This window comes from Eschscholzia californica, unplaced genomic scaffold (genome assembly GCF_041429995.1).
Source record: "Eschscholzia californica isolate CP2 unplaced genomic scaffold, dmEscCali1.0.p SCAF_4, whole genome shotgun sequence".
Lineage (NCBI taxonomy): Eukaryota > Viridiplantae > Streptophyta > Magnoliopsida > Ranunculales > Papaveraceae > Eschscholzia > Eschscholzia californica.
The window spans coordinates 43512613-43530763 of record NW_028238461.1 but is presented as its reverse complement, the minus strand read 5'-3'; the positions used below and the strand labels follow the sequence as shown (position 1 = coordinate 43530763).

The following is an 18151-nucleotide window of genomic DNA, read 5'->3' as shown; positions in this document are numbered from 1 at the left end:
ACAAAAAAAAAAAGCACGAGAACTTGATTTTATCGAGTTGAAGCATAAACTTTGAGAGGATATTGGTTTCTCCAAGAAAGTTTATGAAGTTATCCAAAAATACAAGAACCAAAACACACACCAATGGAACCAGAAAACTATGAACCATTAGTTTGTCTTCTGTTTTCATTGTTAAGTTATCCAAATAGCCCAGAACAACGAACCATTTGTAGTTCTAATCCTAAGTTACTGTGCAATATTTTTCCCATATGTTATATATGACTTAAAATCCAGCATCTTCTAAGAAAACCAACTTCGTTGGTGGTATCGTGTGTTCAATCTTCAGTAATTAGGTTCTTGATCATTTAAAAAAAAACCATGCGCAAATGAGCTCGAAACTCATGAGGCCATTTCGTTCAGTAGTCAGTGGCGATGCTTCTGCCTCAACTTTTGAGTGGAACATGTATTAGGTTTAGGGTTTGGGGTTAAGGGAGAAGGTAACATTGTTTTGTATCAATTCAAACAGCAATTTCTGAATATAATTTACTCTTTAAGAATTGAAAGAAGAGGTACAAAATTAACAACTCTTTGACTATCTCTGCCATGAAAGTTGATTATGTAAGTTAATTTTCTGTCCTCAATTTATTAGTTCTTTTACAGTATCAGATACCCATTTTCGCAAAAAAATACAGCTTAAAGCTACACATATGAAAAGAATTATAATATCTATGGTACCTTGAAATTTCACAATGTACTCTATGTTGCTTCGTTCCCCAGTTGTTTTGATATTTATGGAAGATAGTAAAAACCCGAGTTTCGCAGTGATTCAACAAGCTAAGGATTTTGATGATCATCGTTGTAGTTCAGTAGTTGTTAGGTGAATGAGAATCTTGAGAAAAGAGAGCGGGTCGGAGTAGAAGTCTCACTTCCAGGGCTAGCTGGAACTTCCATTGAGGATCGATAAGCTTGCTGACACTTCTGGATCTGCGGATGAGATTATGTTAACCAATATAAGTTTGATAATAGTAAACATAAAGTGAGGTAGCCATATCGAAGAACGAAAAAGCACAGATAAGAGATGTCGATAAAGCTAAGAATGGCATATACAAATTAGAAGTTGTTGTCTAATAACATGGTCATACTGCATCTACCAGATGTGAGTATAGGACGATTTGGATTCTGGATAATCAGATCAAGTCAGTTATTAATGTATGCATTTCAATTTAAGATCACATATTCGATTTGATGAGCCCTATTTGTGACTTCACTGATCGAAAAGAAATCATATTCAAATGAAATGATGCGGTTAAATGAACTAAACAACCTCCTACTTATGTTATAAAAGAATGAGAAGAAAGAAAAACGTCCGAAACTTAACCTCTTGGGGGCTGAACTGTAGGAGCATTCCTATTACAGGAAGAAGAGCTTCTACTTCACCTGTTTATAGCAAAACAAATTTTACAGGTTATCCATTTTATCCGAACTGGTTTCGACGAGAAGGTAGATGCATAATACTACAATAGTCAATAGATCAATGTAAAGAAGAAAGATCTAGCGACATATTCGTCTCCCTCTCTTCGGCTCCTACAGTACCAGGCAAATAACTGCAACTGGATGAGTCATGGGTCCACCCAAAATTTCATCCTAGACCCAGGTAGTAAACTATTCATGACGTTCTTTGGATGGGAATTTTAGAGGTCAGGTGGTTATGCAATATTGCGCTACACATATATAATGTTCAAAGCCCAATCCTTTCATTCATTTAACGGAACACATTCCATTGCTGTTACCATTACAGCCCTGTTTAGGTTTAATACTGTACCAATCCATTCAGGTTATGGAAAAAGAAGAAAAATTGAGAAGCTCAACATGAGGGCGAAAAAGAAAGAATAATAACTTGTTGTAAGAAGATTGTGTTATTTTTAAGACATACTCGATGCCGTATTTTTGGTTCGATAAGCACACACTAGAAATTAGTAAAATAAATAGGATGGACATACAGGACTTGGAAGATTTCCATGTCGGCATGGAATCAGGAAACCAGTCTCACCCTTTCTCACCTACTAGTCTCAATATTGTTTATAATGTTAAATTGATAGATATACCTGTTTCAAGAAGTTTCAAAACTACATTCTTCAGATATGTCATATCTACACCTTCCCGTTTCTGCGATCTTTCCATATCTCGGAGCTCAGACTTCAACATTGTTTCCTGCTCCAAGCAAAACAAAAAAAGAAATTGTAAGGGTCTTGCCCTCAGACTGAGGAAAGCATGTTGACTACGAAGTACGAAGGGAAGAAACTTTAAAATCAGTTATATGACGAATTCTAGAATTGCCTTGCCTGTTGACTATGAAGACGATTTTCACGTTCCAGTTCCTCAATTTCCTCCTGAATCAGATCAAACATCAGAAAATGCATGATTATATTTTTGGCATTGGGACAAGTGAAACTTACTTGAAGTGCTAGGATATGCCTTTGAGATTGTGCAAGTTCTTCCTCTCTTTGAGCTTGTTGCCTAGCTAAGATCTAAAATTGCACATATTATAGTGAGTCCTGGTTTATTTTCACAAATATCAAATGTAAATAATTTTGGGTCTATGTTAGCTGGAAGCGGAAAGGTTTATATACTATACCAGAATCTGCTGTTCTGCCAAACTTGTGCTTGAATTTGTCCCGTCCTGCTTTTGAGAAGCTACATAACAAGTTAGAAGACATAGCTAAGAACACGCTATAGCCTCACTGTAAAATGAAAAAAAAAACTCTGTATGTCTCTGTACTTAATAATTAAATTACCTAAGTTCCGATCTTCATTCTGCTGTGCCTGGACGAAGTAATCACGTTATCAAGCAATCTTTAAAAATGAAGATAATCATATAGAGGGAAAAGAAAAGTAACATCAGGCCCAAGAAAACTTGAGGCCAAATGTTACAAATATTAAGAGGAATATTAATACTCACAGATTTCCTCAGCAAAGATTGATTAAGATTCTTGTTATGATCCAAGAGTCTAGAGATCTCCTTGTCCTTCTCCTCAATCATTCTATCAGCAATATCACGAAATGAATCGTGTTCCTCCTACAAGTTGGCAATGCAATTCAGTTATGACCTAAGCTAAAAAGTTAATTTGATTCAGAAAATCTAATTAAGAAACAATGAAGTAGGAAAATACTTTCAACTTTGTGAACTTCAACTTGAGTTCTTCAAATTCTTGTTGTAGATCTGGATTGGTGGTCACCTCATTTTGAGCCTCTAATGCCTTACATCTCACTTCAAAATATTTTCAAATCTCAATCCACAAAATAAACAAGACAAGAAAATAAGTAACATTTTAGCCTAGGAAAGAAATTACATTTCCAAGTTTCTTCAATGTTCTCAATGTTTCTTTGCCAGGTTTCTTTTTCTGATTGCAGGCGACCATTGGCAGACTCTAGCTTTAGTTCCATGCTCCTAATCCGTTGATCAGCATTGCTAAGAGCTGCATCTCTGAAACGATGATGAAATTTGAAATGTTTAGAGTATTTCACTTCTTTTACCATATTCAAACAAATAAGAATTCGAAATAGAAATTTAACACGATGCATGTAACCTTGTTTTCTTAATTGGGTCAAGATTCAAGAGTAAATAACGGGAGAGGACAACAAGAAGTCGCACAGACAACTAATACGAAGTGAAGTCTAGTGAATGACATAAAGAAAAACCATAATATAAACTGATGAAGTACTCAGTCATTATACTTTACCTTTCGGCAAGTTCTTGATCATGGTTAGCCAAAGTATCTTCAAGATCTCGAAGGGCCTTATCCCTTTCAGCACATGCCAGTGCTAATTCTCTTTCAGCTTCCTATAAGACAACAAAAAGACCAATAATGTATACAATTCAAAAAATAGATTGCCATTCTGGCACCAGTCAAAGTTTATTCAAATTTTCAGAGAAGGGTTCAATGCGATGTATAACCTTTACGGCTTCTTCTTGAGCCTTGAGTAGATCAGAGTCCTTAGCTGCAGATAACTCTGCATCCTTTTTCTGGAGAAGTGCATGAGCTCGGACCTTATAAGAGGAAAATTCACTTTCTAGACGGGTGATCTGTAAAGAGTAAGAAAAATAAAAGTTAAATGAGAGGATAACATAAGAATACATGTAAACATAAGCAAGATCAAATTCTTATCTCTCCGACAAGGCGGTTATTTCGGAGCCTCATCGAATTAACTTATATACGTACATGTCAAGACTTCAAAAATTAACATAGAAGAAGCAATAAAGCCCAGAGAACTTCAAGACTAATATGGCTCATTCACTTTTGTGAACCAATTTACATCCTAGCTTCATAATATGTAGATAGTTTACTAATGCCGAAGTTACTACAGATGCACACGGCCACCAACTAACCACAAATCAGGCTTGTGTCTGTTTCAAATGTCCAATTAAATCACCAAGTCTGGATCAACTTTGTACAAATAACAAACATACTCCAGCCCTAAGTTCATATCCCATGACACGATATGGAAAGGGGATTCAGGATAAATTACTTTTGCCCTACAGTACGACTGCTCAAGAGCAAACCAGGCTTAACTTACAACCTAGAGTAGCTACGCGACCCCGTCCATGTGACATGAGGTCAAGCAGAAGTGATAATCCAGTTATATAGTCCAAAGTAACCTTGCAACTGTTATCTGAGAAACCAATTTTATTTCCTTAAATACTTCCGTTTTTAGATGAGAACTCTATAACAACCACAATACTCTAAAGAGTTCATTACGAAGGATTAATCATTACGTTTCTTATGAATATGAAGAAGAGAATATTAGCTCCTAATTGAAGACCTCAACTCCCTCAATCACTTCTAAGCCAGTAAAAGAATGTCGACCGAGAAGATAGTATGAAAAATCTATTTTAAAACATTTACAAGAGGAATTATCACCTATTTGAGGACCAAGTTCACACTTTCACGGGAAAAGAGGCCATATATGTTATATTGAGAAAGGAAAACACATTACTGAATCTCAAAGCATCAACTAGAGAATTTCTTTTTTAACTTCTTACAACCTGTATCTAAACAAAGAACACCGATACTTCAAACACATGGATGTCACTTCCAAATATTCATAATTAAGAGCTCGGACAAGAAAAATTAGAACCTATTTAGTCTTGTCACCAGGATCAAGAAATAAATTCCATTTTAACCTACACAAATGAAAACTAACTTCTAAAGGAAAATGAAAATAAATCCCTCCTTACAAGTAAAAGATATCAGTGGCATTTAATATGTACACATCTAAGATTAAACAACAAACACCAAGTGAATATGCGAATAATATGTAAGATGTTAGGAGGAAATGCTACAAACCTCTTCTCTGGTAGACACTAATTCAGTATCTCTTGCATTTAGCAGCTGAATTTTTGTGGATAACTCTAATTCTAGTTGACCTGCACATTATGAAAAGCATCTTGTTCAGTTTATTTGAGTTGGAGAAAAATAATCTAGAAGAGCTTAATGAAATCTCACTTCTCATTTTTGCTGCTTCAATCTCAGAGCGTAGACAGTTATTTTCAGCAACCTCCAGCTTAGTCTTGAGTGCCTGAGAGGTAGCCTCCCAGTCTCTCTTTTCTTTCTCCTGAATGCATAAATTACATTAAACCTGCTAAAGACTTGAAGGAATGTTCCATCTATTAAACACGTAAGGTGAAATTTGTTCCTTTTGGAAATCTAACAAAATGCATGAAAGCTTTAATAGACAACCAAATAAATCCATCAGGAGAGTCATGCAGTAATGAGATACAAATCAAAATGCAAGAGTTAATATTTATATATACATATGCATATATGTAAGTATGTGCAGGTAATTCTGTTATTTTCGGCACCAACAGGAGAAGATTGTAGTAAGGTGTTAAACTGTAACTAAAAATCAAAGGTTGTTTACATACATGCTCATCCTTCAATTTAGCGAGCTCCCCTTTTGCCGTCTCCAGAGCAGCTTTAAGTCTTACTGCTTCTCCACTTGAAGCTGCATCCATCTCGGCAATCTTAGACTCTTTCTCAGAAATTAATACCTGAAAGCGAAATTAATCATTTTCAAAATGCTTACTATTGACGAGCCTTGCAGAAATTCAAGTATAAAAAGATATTTCAATCAGTGTTTCCAGATGGCGTTATATCATTATATATATAAGGGTTTAGAAGCACAAACGTGAAAAAAATTGAGTAGTAATAATACTAAATAGTAATAACAATGATAACAAAAACTACAAATAAATAAATAGACAAAACAACCAAAAAAAACAATGGAAGTCAACTTTGAAAAATGAACAGTCCGAATAACGGTTTAACAGCCAGGGTCACGTGTCACGGTGTCAGACGCCGTAATTCACAAGAAACAACGGAAAGGCTCTGGACTGATAACGTTACAACAGTTATATTGGTTGCTGTTGAATGAACCATCTAATAGTACTTATTTTCAAGGACATCAGAGAATTCCTTAGTGGCTAGTGTTTTTTTGGAATTTTCTGACGCAGATGATGCATCTCCATGGATGCAAACTCGCACTTCCATAACTGCACGAGTTCTTGCCCACATCCATCATAATCTAAATATAAAAGACCAAAAAGTGTTGGTAGAGATTTTCCAAAGGTATCCTACTTTTCCACCCAAACGTAACCAGTCATAATACCTGCAGAGAAGATATAGTTTCAGCTGCTTTGCTTCTGTCAGCTAATGCATCAGCAAGTTGTGCCTCCAGGCTTTGTAAATGCTGAAATGAATAAATAAGCAAAGAGAGAAATGAAATTTGAGAACTATATAAGGCACAAGGGCAGAAAAAGAAGTACTAAGAAAGAGGTATAAACAAGCAGGTGCACTGCATCTAAAAGGGTTGGTAGTCCTGGAACAAGTATTTTACCTTTTGGTGTTTAGCTGAGAGCTCAGCCTGTGAAGCTTGCCTTTTCTCCTCAGCAGTTTGCTGGGACCTCCGGATTTCTTCCAACATCTGAAATATCAAAATGAAACTGTCGGAATAAGAAGAGTACATCAAAGGGGCAGTCTGCAATAGAGACCGAGGGAACACAATTTTGAGTAAAGTCTATCACTCAAGTATGTGACAAAAATAAGCACATTTTTCGCTTTCCTTATTCAACAGAAAAAATGTATAGATGCTTAAATAACAATAATCTTCTGACGGATATGCAGTGAAAACAACTTTGACGATATAGAAGTATCAACAATCAGCGAAGGTTCAGTTTCCAAACCTGCTCTTTCTCAAAAAGATTCTGCTGCAACATTTCAAAGTTTTTCTCCCTGGCTTCCATTGATCGGCGGATTTCTTCAATGCTATCTCGTAGCCTAAAGTGATATCAATTAGATTATAAGTGGTCGATGATTCTGCCGAACAGAAAAAATGAATCGACCTTCACAAGAATTTTCTCAAAAAGTAATGTGAATGTAGGAGTCATGTTTATATCTACAGAAATCATGTTTTCGTGGTATAAGAGATCCCACAGATGTTTACATCCAGCAAAAGGGACATGTTTACATAAGATAAGTAGTGCTTCAATAAGGCAACAGTTAAACCTAATCTAAATTTTATACTTATTCCTCGAAGATGAGCAATTAGCATTTAGCACGAAATCCTACTTGTTGTTTGCAGTCCGTAGTTGTTGCCTCTCTAAATCCAGTGTCCTTTGTGCTTCATTTGCTTGCTTTCTGCTATGTTCCAACTCCTTTTGCAATGATGATTGCTGGGACAATGCTCGTTCAGCCGTCTCATTTGCATCACGAAAACGGACCTCAAGCTCATCTTTTTCCTATATATAATGAAGATGCAGCCTTATTAATGAAAAGACTCAAAAGGCTATTTTTCATAAGCAGCACATAAAAGTTTAAGTTCAACACTTGGAAACAAGCAATGATTAAATATATTTATATTAGGTTGGCAGCATACAGGAACGACCACGGAAACCAGTGGTCAGTCAACTGCTCAACTATAGAATTACCTTTTGTATATCTTGAATACGCTGCTTTGCTCTTTTATGAAGGCGACCAAACTTAGAGTCAAGTTCATTGTACTTATCATCACGCTCTTTTATTTCACGGTCCATCTTTTGTTGAGCTACAAAAATAAACCATTGATTTGCATGAAGTCTTCAACAAGTTCGATTAGTAACTTAGTAAACGCAAACGAAATTTTGAAGCCTCAATGCTCCACGTGTAATTGATATGCCAATGCATACGTAATATTTCCACATATTAATTTCCAAACAACCCAAATCATCATATGAGCATATACACGAAGCAGAGCATCTTAAAACTCAGACTAGAAAGGGGAAAAAAACCTTCGTCAAGTTTGGTGACAAGCTCCTGAGCTTTTGCATCTGCTTCAGAGTAAGCTGTCCGAAGATGCATCAATGCATCCTCAGCAGCAGCTTGAGTTTGTTTTTGCTCAAGAAGTTCTTTATTCAAAGATTCAATCTTTTCATGTAGCTTGCTGACGTCTTCGGATGATCGTTCTTCATGCGCAATTTCATTGTTTTGTTTGGAATCTGCACTAGACTCTGAATGATGGTTCTTTAAACCTTCAAATTGAGCTTTTAAATACTCATTCTGAAAATTCAGTTCAATGACCATTTGTACTAGCTGATCATGAGAAATGCAATTAACCAAAACAGTATCAGAAGATCCATTTTCCTTGGCAACATACCCATCTCCCCCATTGTTCTCATCGAAAGAAACATTCACTTCCTTTACAACATCGACATTACCTTCTGCCACTCCATCCCTCTCCACGGCTATGTCTGAGTCTGACATTGTTTTTTTTGTTTTTTTCAATTAAGTCACCTTGCCGGCACCATCACACAGAACCTAAACACAAAGATCAGAACTCAAAAGATATAAAACAGAGAACATGCAAATACATCAACATCGATATAATCAAGGGTAAGACAAATAGTCTGATTCCACCTCTAAATGCGCCAAGCATATAGTACTAGTTAACACATTTTACTGCCGAAACGTCCTACTATATGCCCTAATAAGGTACACTTAAACATCTACATCTACGAGATAAATGTATTGCTTTCTGAACTCCACTTGTTCATCAAATATTCTCAGGTAAGTTAGACACTACCCAGTGAATAAAACTATTTTTTCTTTTGAATTAATCAAACCCACAATCCTAGCTCCATGAAAAAGGAGAAAAAGAAAATCCTACCATAGAACAACAATGATACTAGAATCACAATCTCCATCTTCTTAACCTTAAAAGTACAGGCTTGTATTATTAGATCCCAATTTCCATTAATCACCAAAACAAGATTTTAGCAATAATTCAACATAACTTTGTGACATTTTGAGAATTATACATCAATTAAACAAATGAATTATACAGATCTGAATGAAAATAGTAAGAACAAATTTAAAAAAGAAAACTAACCAGATAAATTTGATTAAATTGCTTGGAAGTTGATTGATCTTTAGTAAACAAAACGATAAAAAAAAACCCTAAATCAATTAGGGTTTACTGATGATAATCTGAAGTGAGATCGCAAGTCTTTGAGAGGCTTGCTACTCTCATATCACGTTTACCATACGCCAAACAAACAAGGAGAGAACGAAAATCAGTAGTATATTTCTCATTTCTGATTCAGGTGTTTTACTGGGATTTAACTGTTGTTTATGGGTATTTTAGTCATTTAACAAAATGAATTTATTTTGTGGGATTTTACACTTTATTTACACAATCTGTTCAGATTTCAGATGAATCTATCCAGCGATCTCATTGAGAATAAAAAATTAATGTGATAACATTAAGATCTCTATCTGTGATGATATAGCAGTTTGATCTGTTCTTAGTCGGACAAAGGTTTGACCTAAAAGGAACAAGGTGAGAAATTTTGTAGGGTTTTCCAAGTTAATTTCTTTTGCACGCGAAGTGTTTGACAAAATGTCTAAAAGAAAATCATTAGTTGATAATCTGTTAGTAGCTAAAATGGTTTAAGCGAAAAATTGGGTCAATGTTTTAAGCGAAAAATTGGGTCACTGATCCCAATTTGATTGGATTCATCAAATTCTGCATACTTTTTTCTCACAATATTATTGTTTACTGTTTGATATGGCAAGTAACTTCATGTCTTATTGAAGCAAACTTTGATTGCTTCAAACAACTTCATGTCTTTTGAGGTGTTATATTAACTAGAAAATAGTACATTTGATAGCACTCACTAAGGCATAAAAGGAGTATCGGAGTCGGATTTTGCAAAAAATTCCGGATACCAAATGGATATGTTATGTTTGAAGATATCATTACAAACTTCACTTGTGATTGTGCTCACGGTTGCGCTTTTTGTCCTCGTGTTAGGTACATATTAGATGGCTTGGGTCTTCATTGTTGTATCCTTAATTTTATTATGGGTGGTTTCTCTCTGCAAAATTCTTTACGCTTCAACTCCCAAGGCTGCATTAATTTCTGAAGGTAGGAAGCTTTTTCGTATTTTATTTGCTCTGTGCTCTTATTACATTGAATAACTTTTTCTACCGTGCATGTCAATATTAGGTGTAGCTGGTCGAAAGAGAAAAGTTTTGCTGGTTGTTGCTCACCCTGATGATGAGTCCATGTGAGCTTTCAATATTTCGAATGTTCTTTATGTTGGCTTATCATTTATGTTCAAGATAGTCAAGTTTGTTGGTTTATCCGACATCGACCGACTGTTTAGTATTAACTACTTGGATTGTTCAGTCTTATTGTTGTCCTTTTTGAACTTGAGATGAGACTTCTCAGTAGGTAATACATTAACCAACTTAACTCCGTTCAAAGGTCTATGAACCTAAAATTTGTGCCGATAAATTGACCTAGTTGATATTAGCATTCCTTAGTTGGTATTGGATTTGGTATGTGTTTCTGGTGCTCTGTTGCCAACAAAGCCAGCTATATATCATCAGGCTACCTTCTTTATGGATGTTAACTGTTAAGTATTAAATCTGTAATTGAAGCTTGTGTTTACGAATTACGTGAGAGAGATGTGGTTAAGGAGAGTATTATTTACTGTAATACAATTGTAATTCATTTAAAATAAAGGTAACCGTCGATTTCAGATTGGAGGTTTTAGAGTAGGATTGTGTAACATATCTGGGTAGAATTTATGGAACTGTGATAGAACAACTTACTAATCCTCAGAGTTTGGAACTTGTTGTTTGTCTGCTTCCTCCAATTCCAAAACAATATCTTGTTTATCACAGCTAGTCAGCTATATATAATTGCAAGAAGGATCACAAACAAACTAATTCAAGATCCAAAGTTTTTTGAGTTATAGTTTCTTCAATGCTCCAACAAACTGGTTTAAGCTCGTTACCTTTTATTCTGTTTCAAGTGCAATTTTCCAATTGATATGTAATCTTTACTATCTGGTCCAATCATGTATTCTTTGGTTGTAAATTGAACACTTTTATACTTTACAAATTTATGCTATTAAATCCATTAGTAGCATCTTGCAGGTTCTTTTCTCCGACCATTCTTCATTTGACTTCAGAAGGGCATACCGTTTATCTCTTATGCTTTTCAACAGGTACTATATGTTGCTTTTACTCATGATTTGCAATGTGATTTCTACCTGTTTTTATTTTTTTGGAGGAAAGGGGCACTAGAGAAATTGTTTACCTTGGTGAGATCTGGCGTTAATTGGTCATAACCGCTATTTGAATGAAAAAACTACGAAAAAGACAGGATTTTATACATCTTTCTTGTAACCATTAAGAACTGTAGGCGTGGAACCTGGATAGATTGACTCTTCTGATTTTGTGAGTGTATCGCTTTTTCAATTTAATATGGATATTTTCTTTTTCGGTCATGTTGAATTTTCAGATACTCGTGTAAAATACCTGGATACTCTTGTCTAACAGTTCCAATTATTTCAGGGTTCAATATGAGATTTTTTGTAGTTGCATCTTGCGAGTATTTATTAATACCACACGGTTTATACCTTTTGCATACAATCTGACAGTGGTTGAGCCAAATTTATTAATACCAATTATGTCTGACACCTCGTACCGGTGTCAGTATGGGTACTTCTGCCATTTAGATAGATTTCCTTTTTCTTACTGATTTTACTTTTATCGACCACATAGGTGATGCCGATGGCAAGGGAAACACTAGAAAAGAAGAGCTTTATCAGGCTTGTGCTTCACTAAAGGTGACAATTTTCTCTTGGTCAGCAACTTGGTACTAAAGTACATATAGCTAATGGATTTAGATGCATGATGCCAAGGATGCAGTTTTCTTTCCTTTTCATAGTTACTTTCTTTTGGCATTATTTCTCTGTTGTGTAACATTTGATATATACATACAGGTGCCACCGAAACAAGTTAAGATATTAGACCACCCAGATTTACAGGTGAGACTCTATTTCAAAGCCTTAGCTATTGATGAAACTTCCTTTTCTTTTTCCTAACCGGGAAAAGGTTAATATCTGTTAGTTAGGAAAAGTACTTGTAATAAATTGCTTGATTGTTGCTGCCAGGACGGATTTAACAATATATGGAGTCGGAGCTTACTGGCAGAGATTACTGAAAAGGAAATCGTCACTCAAGGCATTGACTTGGTAAGATCTACTTTGATTAACTGATCCAATTTCTATTACGTTCACATTTTATACTTATTGATCCATATTTAGAAGCAATTCTAGTTTCAAGACTACCTGCTATCGATACACGTTTTTTCCTAAAAAAAAAGTTGTTAGTAATTGGTACATAGCATTAACTCCTTGGATTTCAATATTCACTAGGATGGTAAATCCACATTTCTATGATATCAATTCATGTTTTTCTCATCGATAATCTTTTGTTTGGGGCTCTGTAGTTAATAACCTTTGATAGCTATGGTATTTCTGGGCACCGGAATCACCGTGACGTACACCATGGAGTAAAGTATGCTTATTTGTTTATTTAATTATTTTCCATAAATTGCTGTCTCGCTGTCTCTTCTTATATTATAAACTATTCGTATTGACTAATCCTGATTAACTTCCTTTCTTTTGCACTTGGAACAGAACATTCTTATGTGACACCTCCCATAAAAATATCGAAGCTTGGGAACTTGTATGTTCTTATATTCTTCTTCTTTTTTCATTATTTCAAAATTCTTATTATGTCCTTAGACACTTAAACCCTTGACAATTTGATTAAGAGAGAATCTATTCAGATTCAGAGTCTTTGGGTTCTTCAAATTATATTAAGCATTACCTTAATCTATGTTTTTGAATTCTAGAATTTTTTAGTTTCTATTATCATTATGACTTTCTTTTTCTGATTTATTTGCAGGTAAGTACAAGCATACTACGCAAATATAGTGGCCCTGTTGATGTCTGGTTGTCCATACTATGTAGCAGCAGCTACCCAAGGCAACAGATGTGTTGTTTGATAAATCGGCATCCAAGAAAAAGCTTCCTTGCAATGGCACAACATAAGAGCCAGTGGATTTGGTCAGTGAGCTTTTCTTTTTTCCTTCATCATTGTGTATCATGGATGATGTCATGGGGAGTCCAGTTTTGGTTACAGACGGGTAAACCGAACTGACAAACTCTACTGTCGTAATTCGTTAAAGTGGGTTTTACAAGTTCAATAGGACTCTCACCCACCTCCACTGTCGTGAAAGCACGCAAGCCGTTTAAAACATGTTAGTTTAGCTTCACCATCATAAAACCGGGTTCAATACATGTTAGTATAACTTCACCATCATAAAACTGGGTTGAACCGCTAAAGACACCCACCTACCTCCATTTTTAGATATGGGGTTTCTAGCAACACAATAAACACAAAGCTCTCTTTGTTTCTTTAAGTGTTACTATATGAAACAATTCATAGTAAGCCGCATGAATTTGGCAAAATGGTGGCTGAATATTTTTGGTCTTAAACGTGAGAACGAATATAATCATTGATTTACGCCAAACTCAGTATAACCAACTTTGAACTCAGACTCTATATATTTGCAAAGAAAAATTACACTTTTGATGCACATTCTACCACAATCCAGTAATCGACAGTGTCGAGTTAGTTACTTCACTTCTGGTTCACACATGTTTTTCGTGTTTGCAGGTTCAGAAAGCTTTTTGTGTCGTTCTCCAGTTACACCTACGTGAATGTGCTAAAAAAGATCGAAGTTTAAAATTCTTGGAAGTTTATAATCTGATTGTAGTGGCACTGAAAGTAGCACCAACTTTAGCATTCATGTACTTGTAATGTTCTGCATCTCAAACTTTTACTAGTATTGTTGAAGTTATTTAACACAACTTACCTTAATAAGTTGATACTCAAATTCTACTTTCTTTTTATTCCATCCTTGTTCCCTAATTGTTATTTATCACCATTTACGCAAAGTCGCTAAGTCAAGCATGAGAGTTGAAGTAACGATAAGAGAGAAGCAAGAGCTCGAGTAGAACTGGTGAAGTTAGGGGTGCTTGGGCGGATTCCGACTAAAAGGTACAGTAGTTCATGACGGCTATTAAGATAATAAGATTTAAACTGTTTCTGCAATATCAGTTTTGAAAGAAAAGTCCGAAAATAAAAATAAAAAAATTCTCGTCACCACCATTTTATCGTTCGTAATTCAAACTCTGATTGAAACATATTTATAAATTTATGCAAGAAAGTCCAAGAATATACAAAACTTCCACACCCAAAAATAGTTTATTGGATTAAAGAATAGTAAGATTCACTTCCCTCCTTAAGAATATAAATGTACATTCAAGAATCAATACTAGATGTTGACTAGTGAGACACTTGTTGCTTTTCCATTTTTGAATTTTGAGTTCTTGGTATGGGAGTTTTGAAATGAATGAATGAATGAAGAGAATTCAAAATAGAAACACAGATCGAGGTTGTTATTTTATTTATTTATTTCAGATCTTTTTGGCTGTATTTTCTGAATTTCTGACAGAATCTTACAAGATTAACTTGTATTTTAATCAAAAGTCTCTAATTATTCTTGCTCCATAATAATTTCCCTTAATTTATTAATACGAATCTCCCATTAGATTTTGATCATTTTGTGTTACTTTATTTTGCATTTACTCTTCCTGGTACACCATAAACTGAAAGAAAGGGTATGGGGTTTACTCAATTTTGTTGCCATCTTTCTCTTTCTTCTTAGTAGATGTTAGTAGTTAGTTGGTAGTGGTACTAGATGAATAAGAATCTATCAATTTAATAATCTAACTTTTAATGCAAATCAATTTTAATAATGAGTGATTGAATGGGTTTAAACTTTTCTTTTTTTTGATGAAATAAACTCGCATTAACCAAAAACTAAGCATTCTTACAAACCGAACTAATTTAAAGCGGAAATAAAAGGTGGTACGACATTCCAAATTCTATTCTGACCATTTCTTCTTCCCCATTTGACGAGAGCATCGGCTTTGGAGTTGCATTCCCTGGGAACATGAGTGAAGACTATATCTGCGAACTGATCTTTGAGTGCAAGAGCTTGTGCTAGGACTTGTTTGGATTGCCAGTGAATCCCATCGCTATTGCCGTTAATGTATTGGATTTAGTTTTGATTGTTGCTTTCTATGTGGACATGTTGGATGTGTAGTTGAATGGCCCATGAGATACTAAATTTAATCGCCATACTTTCACATTCTTCCGCATTTTGACATCTAACCGTGTCCGCTGCTGCTATTATGAAATTTCCATCATCGTCGTGAATGATACAACCAATTCCTGCTGGTTCTGAGAGTTTCGTGAAGGAAGCGTCTGTATTGATCTTAAGGTATGCTGTCGATGGAGGTCTCCATTTTTGTTGTCGTGGTTTGTCCCTGCCTTTGTTCATAATGATAGATTCAATTTTAAGCGGTGTGGTAGTGGTGTTGTTAATACGAGCAATTATCTGTAGAGGGGTTTGTTTATTGGTCGAAAAACAGTTTTCGCATCTGGCTTTCCATATAAACCATAGTATTTTGGCATATAAATTAGTTGTATCCGCATCTAAATTTTTCCACTGTTGTAAACCATGCTTAATTGTTCTGTTCTAGCCTGAAAATTGAACCATATCGCTCTAGCGTAGTGGCAATGTAACATCACATGGTCTAGAGTTTCATTTTCACTGCAATTAATACATGAATAAGAGTTGCCAATATACTGGCCTATTTTATCCTTTACTGGTAGACTGTTCGTACAACATTTCCATAAGAATAGTTTTATGCGAGGTGTCGTGTTCATGTTCCAAATTAAGAACCAGTCGTTCTAGTCATGCATTGGTCCTGAGCTACCTGTTCTCAGAAAATTATACATGGATTTAAGCGAGAAGTTACCAGATTTTGTTAGCGTCCATTTTGCTGTGTCCCCCTGTTTGCCTGCAAGTTAATACTAACTAGTGAACTGCAAATATCACTGTCAAAACAATTGTTAATTAAATTCAAATTCCATGTGTTATTAGTGATGAGTTGGGCAACCCATTCAAGATTAATGCCACTCTGATTTGTTAGGGGTGGAGGATGGTTAGGTATCCAGTAGTCATGCCATATATTGATGTGACTGCCTTTGTTGATATCCCAGAAGATGAGTCCTTCCACTTGACTGAACTGTTTGCTAATGGATTTCCAAGGCCAGGAGTGATGAGCTTTAGGGGGTGTAGGTTTATTCGATTTAGGAAAATATTTACCTTTTAAACTTGTACCCAGATTGCCTGAGGATTATTGAGCATACGCCAATTGAGTTTGTTAAGGAAAGCTTGATTATCAAGGAGGGGAGGCGAAGCCCAAGTCCTAATTTACGAGGCTTGCATATAGCGGACCAGTTGATAGTGTGGAATGTTTTGGATTTTCCCCACCAGAAAGTCCTTTGAAGAGACTCTATGCTGTTGCAAATACCTTTAGGAATGGCAAAGCACTGCATTTGGTATCGGGGAACGGCTGCGGCGATAGTCGAAATGACTAGCGAGCGACCGGCTTGGGAGAGGAGGTTAGTTTGCCATTTCGCAAGTTTATTTTTGATTTGAGACAGAAGAGATTTGAAGGCTTGAGATTTGTTTCTGTCAATGAAGAGATTAGTACCGAGGTAGTTGTCACCAGAAGATGATTGGTGAACTTTGAGACTGCGGATGATTATTCTCTTGAATTTGGGGTGCGAGTTTTTGGAGAAGAAGATGTTAGATTTCGCGTAATTGATCATTTGACCAGAGGCCTCGCTGAATTCTTTGAGAATTTGTTTGAGGTTGTGAATATTCTCAAGGGAGTTCTGCCCAAAGATGATGCAGTCATCAGCGAATAGAAGATGCTTAATAGTGAGATTTGAGTTAGGGATAGGAAAGCCAACAAAAGGGTTTTGGTTATTGTTGTTCTCCAATAAACGACTGAGTCCTTCCATGACTAAGGCGAACAAGAAAGGAGAGAGAGGGTCACCTTGCCTAATCCCACGACTAACATCAAAAACAGAACCTGGACGACCATTGATCAAAACAACCATGGTACTAGTCTTAAGACATGCATTGATAAGGTTGATCCAATGGGTTGAAAAACCCATAAGGTGCATGATTTTTTCCAAATAGTTCCATTCAATGCGATCAAAAGCTTTAGACATATCCAGTTTGAGGCCAAAGTAGCTTTTTGACCCCCTCATTTTCTTAACGGAATGGATAAGTTCTTGACTGATAAGGATGTTGTCGGTGATCTGCCTGCCGGGCACATAAGCAGCTTGAAAAGGGGAGATGAGATCAGGCAGGATGAGTTTGAGACGATTGGCCCTAATTTTGGTGATGATTTTATAAGTAGTATTGAGAAGGTTAATCGGTCGGTAGTCTGCCGGGGATTGAGGGGTTTTGGTTTTCGGAAGCAGACAGATATGAGTGTGGTTGGATTGTGGAGGAAGGATAGCATTGCAAAAGAAGTGAGTAACCATCTCCTTAATGTCTTCCTGCACTGTGTCCCAGTTGGATTGATAAAAGAAAGGAGGATAACCATCTGGCCCCGGGGCTGCCCCAGGTTTGAGGGAGAAAGTGGCCTTCCGAATTTCCTCCATAATGGGGGTAGCGGTAAGGGAGTCATTTTGGAGGTTGGTGAGTTTAGATGAGAAGCACTCAAGAAGATTGGAGGAGAGACTAGAACCAAGCGACGTGGATATGTTAAGCAGATGGTTGGAAAAGATGGAAGAGATTTCCGCCTCGTCGTTGGTCCAAGAGTTGTCTTCTTTCTTGATCGAAT

The 18151-nt window shown here is 36.0% G+C and overlaps 2 protein-coding genes across 2 annotated transcripts; one reads left to right on the top strand and one right to left on the bottom strand.

Annotated features, from left to right (window-relative positions):
• Window positions 1-508: 508 nt before the first annotated feature.
• ATGRIP (Golgi-localized GRIP domain-containing protein) lies at window positions 509-9846 on the bottom strand. The gene is made up of 22 exons (XM_086673923.1): window positions 9400-9846; window positions 8303-8828; window positions 7964-8079; window positions 7605-7774; window positions 7220-7313; window positions 6874-6960; window positions 6646-6726; window positions 5903-6028; window positions 5484-5592; window positions 5325-5404; window positions 3935-4063; window positions 3720-3820; window positions 3330-3463; window positions 3150-3247; window positions 2939-3055; window positions 2775-2802; window positions 2615-2673; window positions 2436-2507; window positions 2322-2369; window positions 2085-2190; window positions 1358-1416; window positions 509-963 (listed from the first exon to the last, which is right to left on the bottom strand). The coding sequence occupies exons 2-22, from the start codon at window positions 8772-8774 to the stop codon at window positions 853-855; spliced, it is 2397 nt and encodes a 798-aa protein (XP_086530049.1). The 5' UTR covers window positions 8775-8828; window positions 9400-9846; the 3' UTR covers window positions 509-852.
• LOC147544920 (N-acetylglucosaminylphosphatidylinositol de-N-acetylase family protein) lies at window positions 9701-14292 on the top strand. Its single transcript, XM_086673924.1, has 11 exons — window positions 9701-9849; window positions 10324-10437; window positions 10519-10579; window positions 11457-11527; window positions 12087-12151; window positions 12308-12352; window positions 12479-12559; window positions 12817-12884; window positions 13007-13055; window positions 13278-13438; window positions 14052-14292. The coding sequence occupies exons 2-11, from the start codon at window positions 10335-10337 to the stop codon at window positions 14119-14121; spliced, it is 774 nt and encodes a 257-aa protein (XP_086530050.1). The 5' UTR covers window positions 9701-9849; window positions 10324-10334; the 3' UTR covers window positions 14122-14292.
• The last annotated feature ends 3859 nt before the right edge of the window (window positions 14293-18151 follow it).

Bases quoted from the DNA above. Each gene is read 5' to 3' on its own strand.
- ATGRIP (XM_086673923.1), bottom strand. From the start codon at position 8,774: ATGTCAGACTCAGACATAGCCGTGGAGAGGGATGGAGTGGCAGAAGGT. The intron at 2,803-2,938 runs GTGAGTATTAAT...TACTTCGTCCAG, and splicing joins AATCTTTGCTGAGGAAATCT to GCACAGCAGAATGAAGATCG. The intron at 2,508-2,614 runs GTATAGTATATA...GTGCAATTTTAG, and splicing joins TGGCAGAACAGCAGATTCTG to ATCTTAGCTAGGCAACAAGC.
- LOC147544920 (XM_086673924.1), top strand. From the start codon at position 10,335: ATGGCTTGGGTCTTCATTGTTGTATCCTTAATTTTATTATGGGTGGTT. The intron at 10,438-10,518 runs GTAGGAAGCTTT...TGTCAATATTAG, and splicing joins GGCTGCATTAATTTCTGAAG to GTGTAGCTGGTCGAAAGAGA. The intron at 11,528-12,086 runs GTACTATATGTT...TCGACCACATAG, and splicing joins TCTCTTATGCTTTTCAACAG to GTGATGCCGATGGCAAGGGA.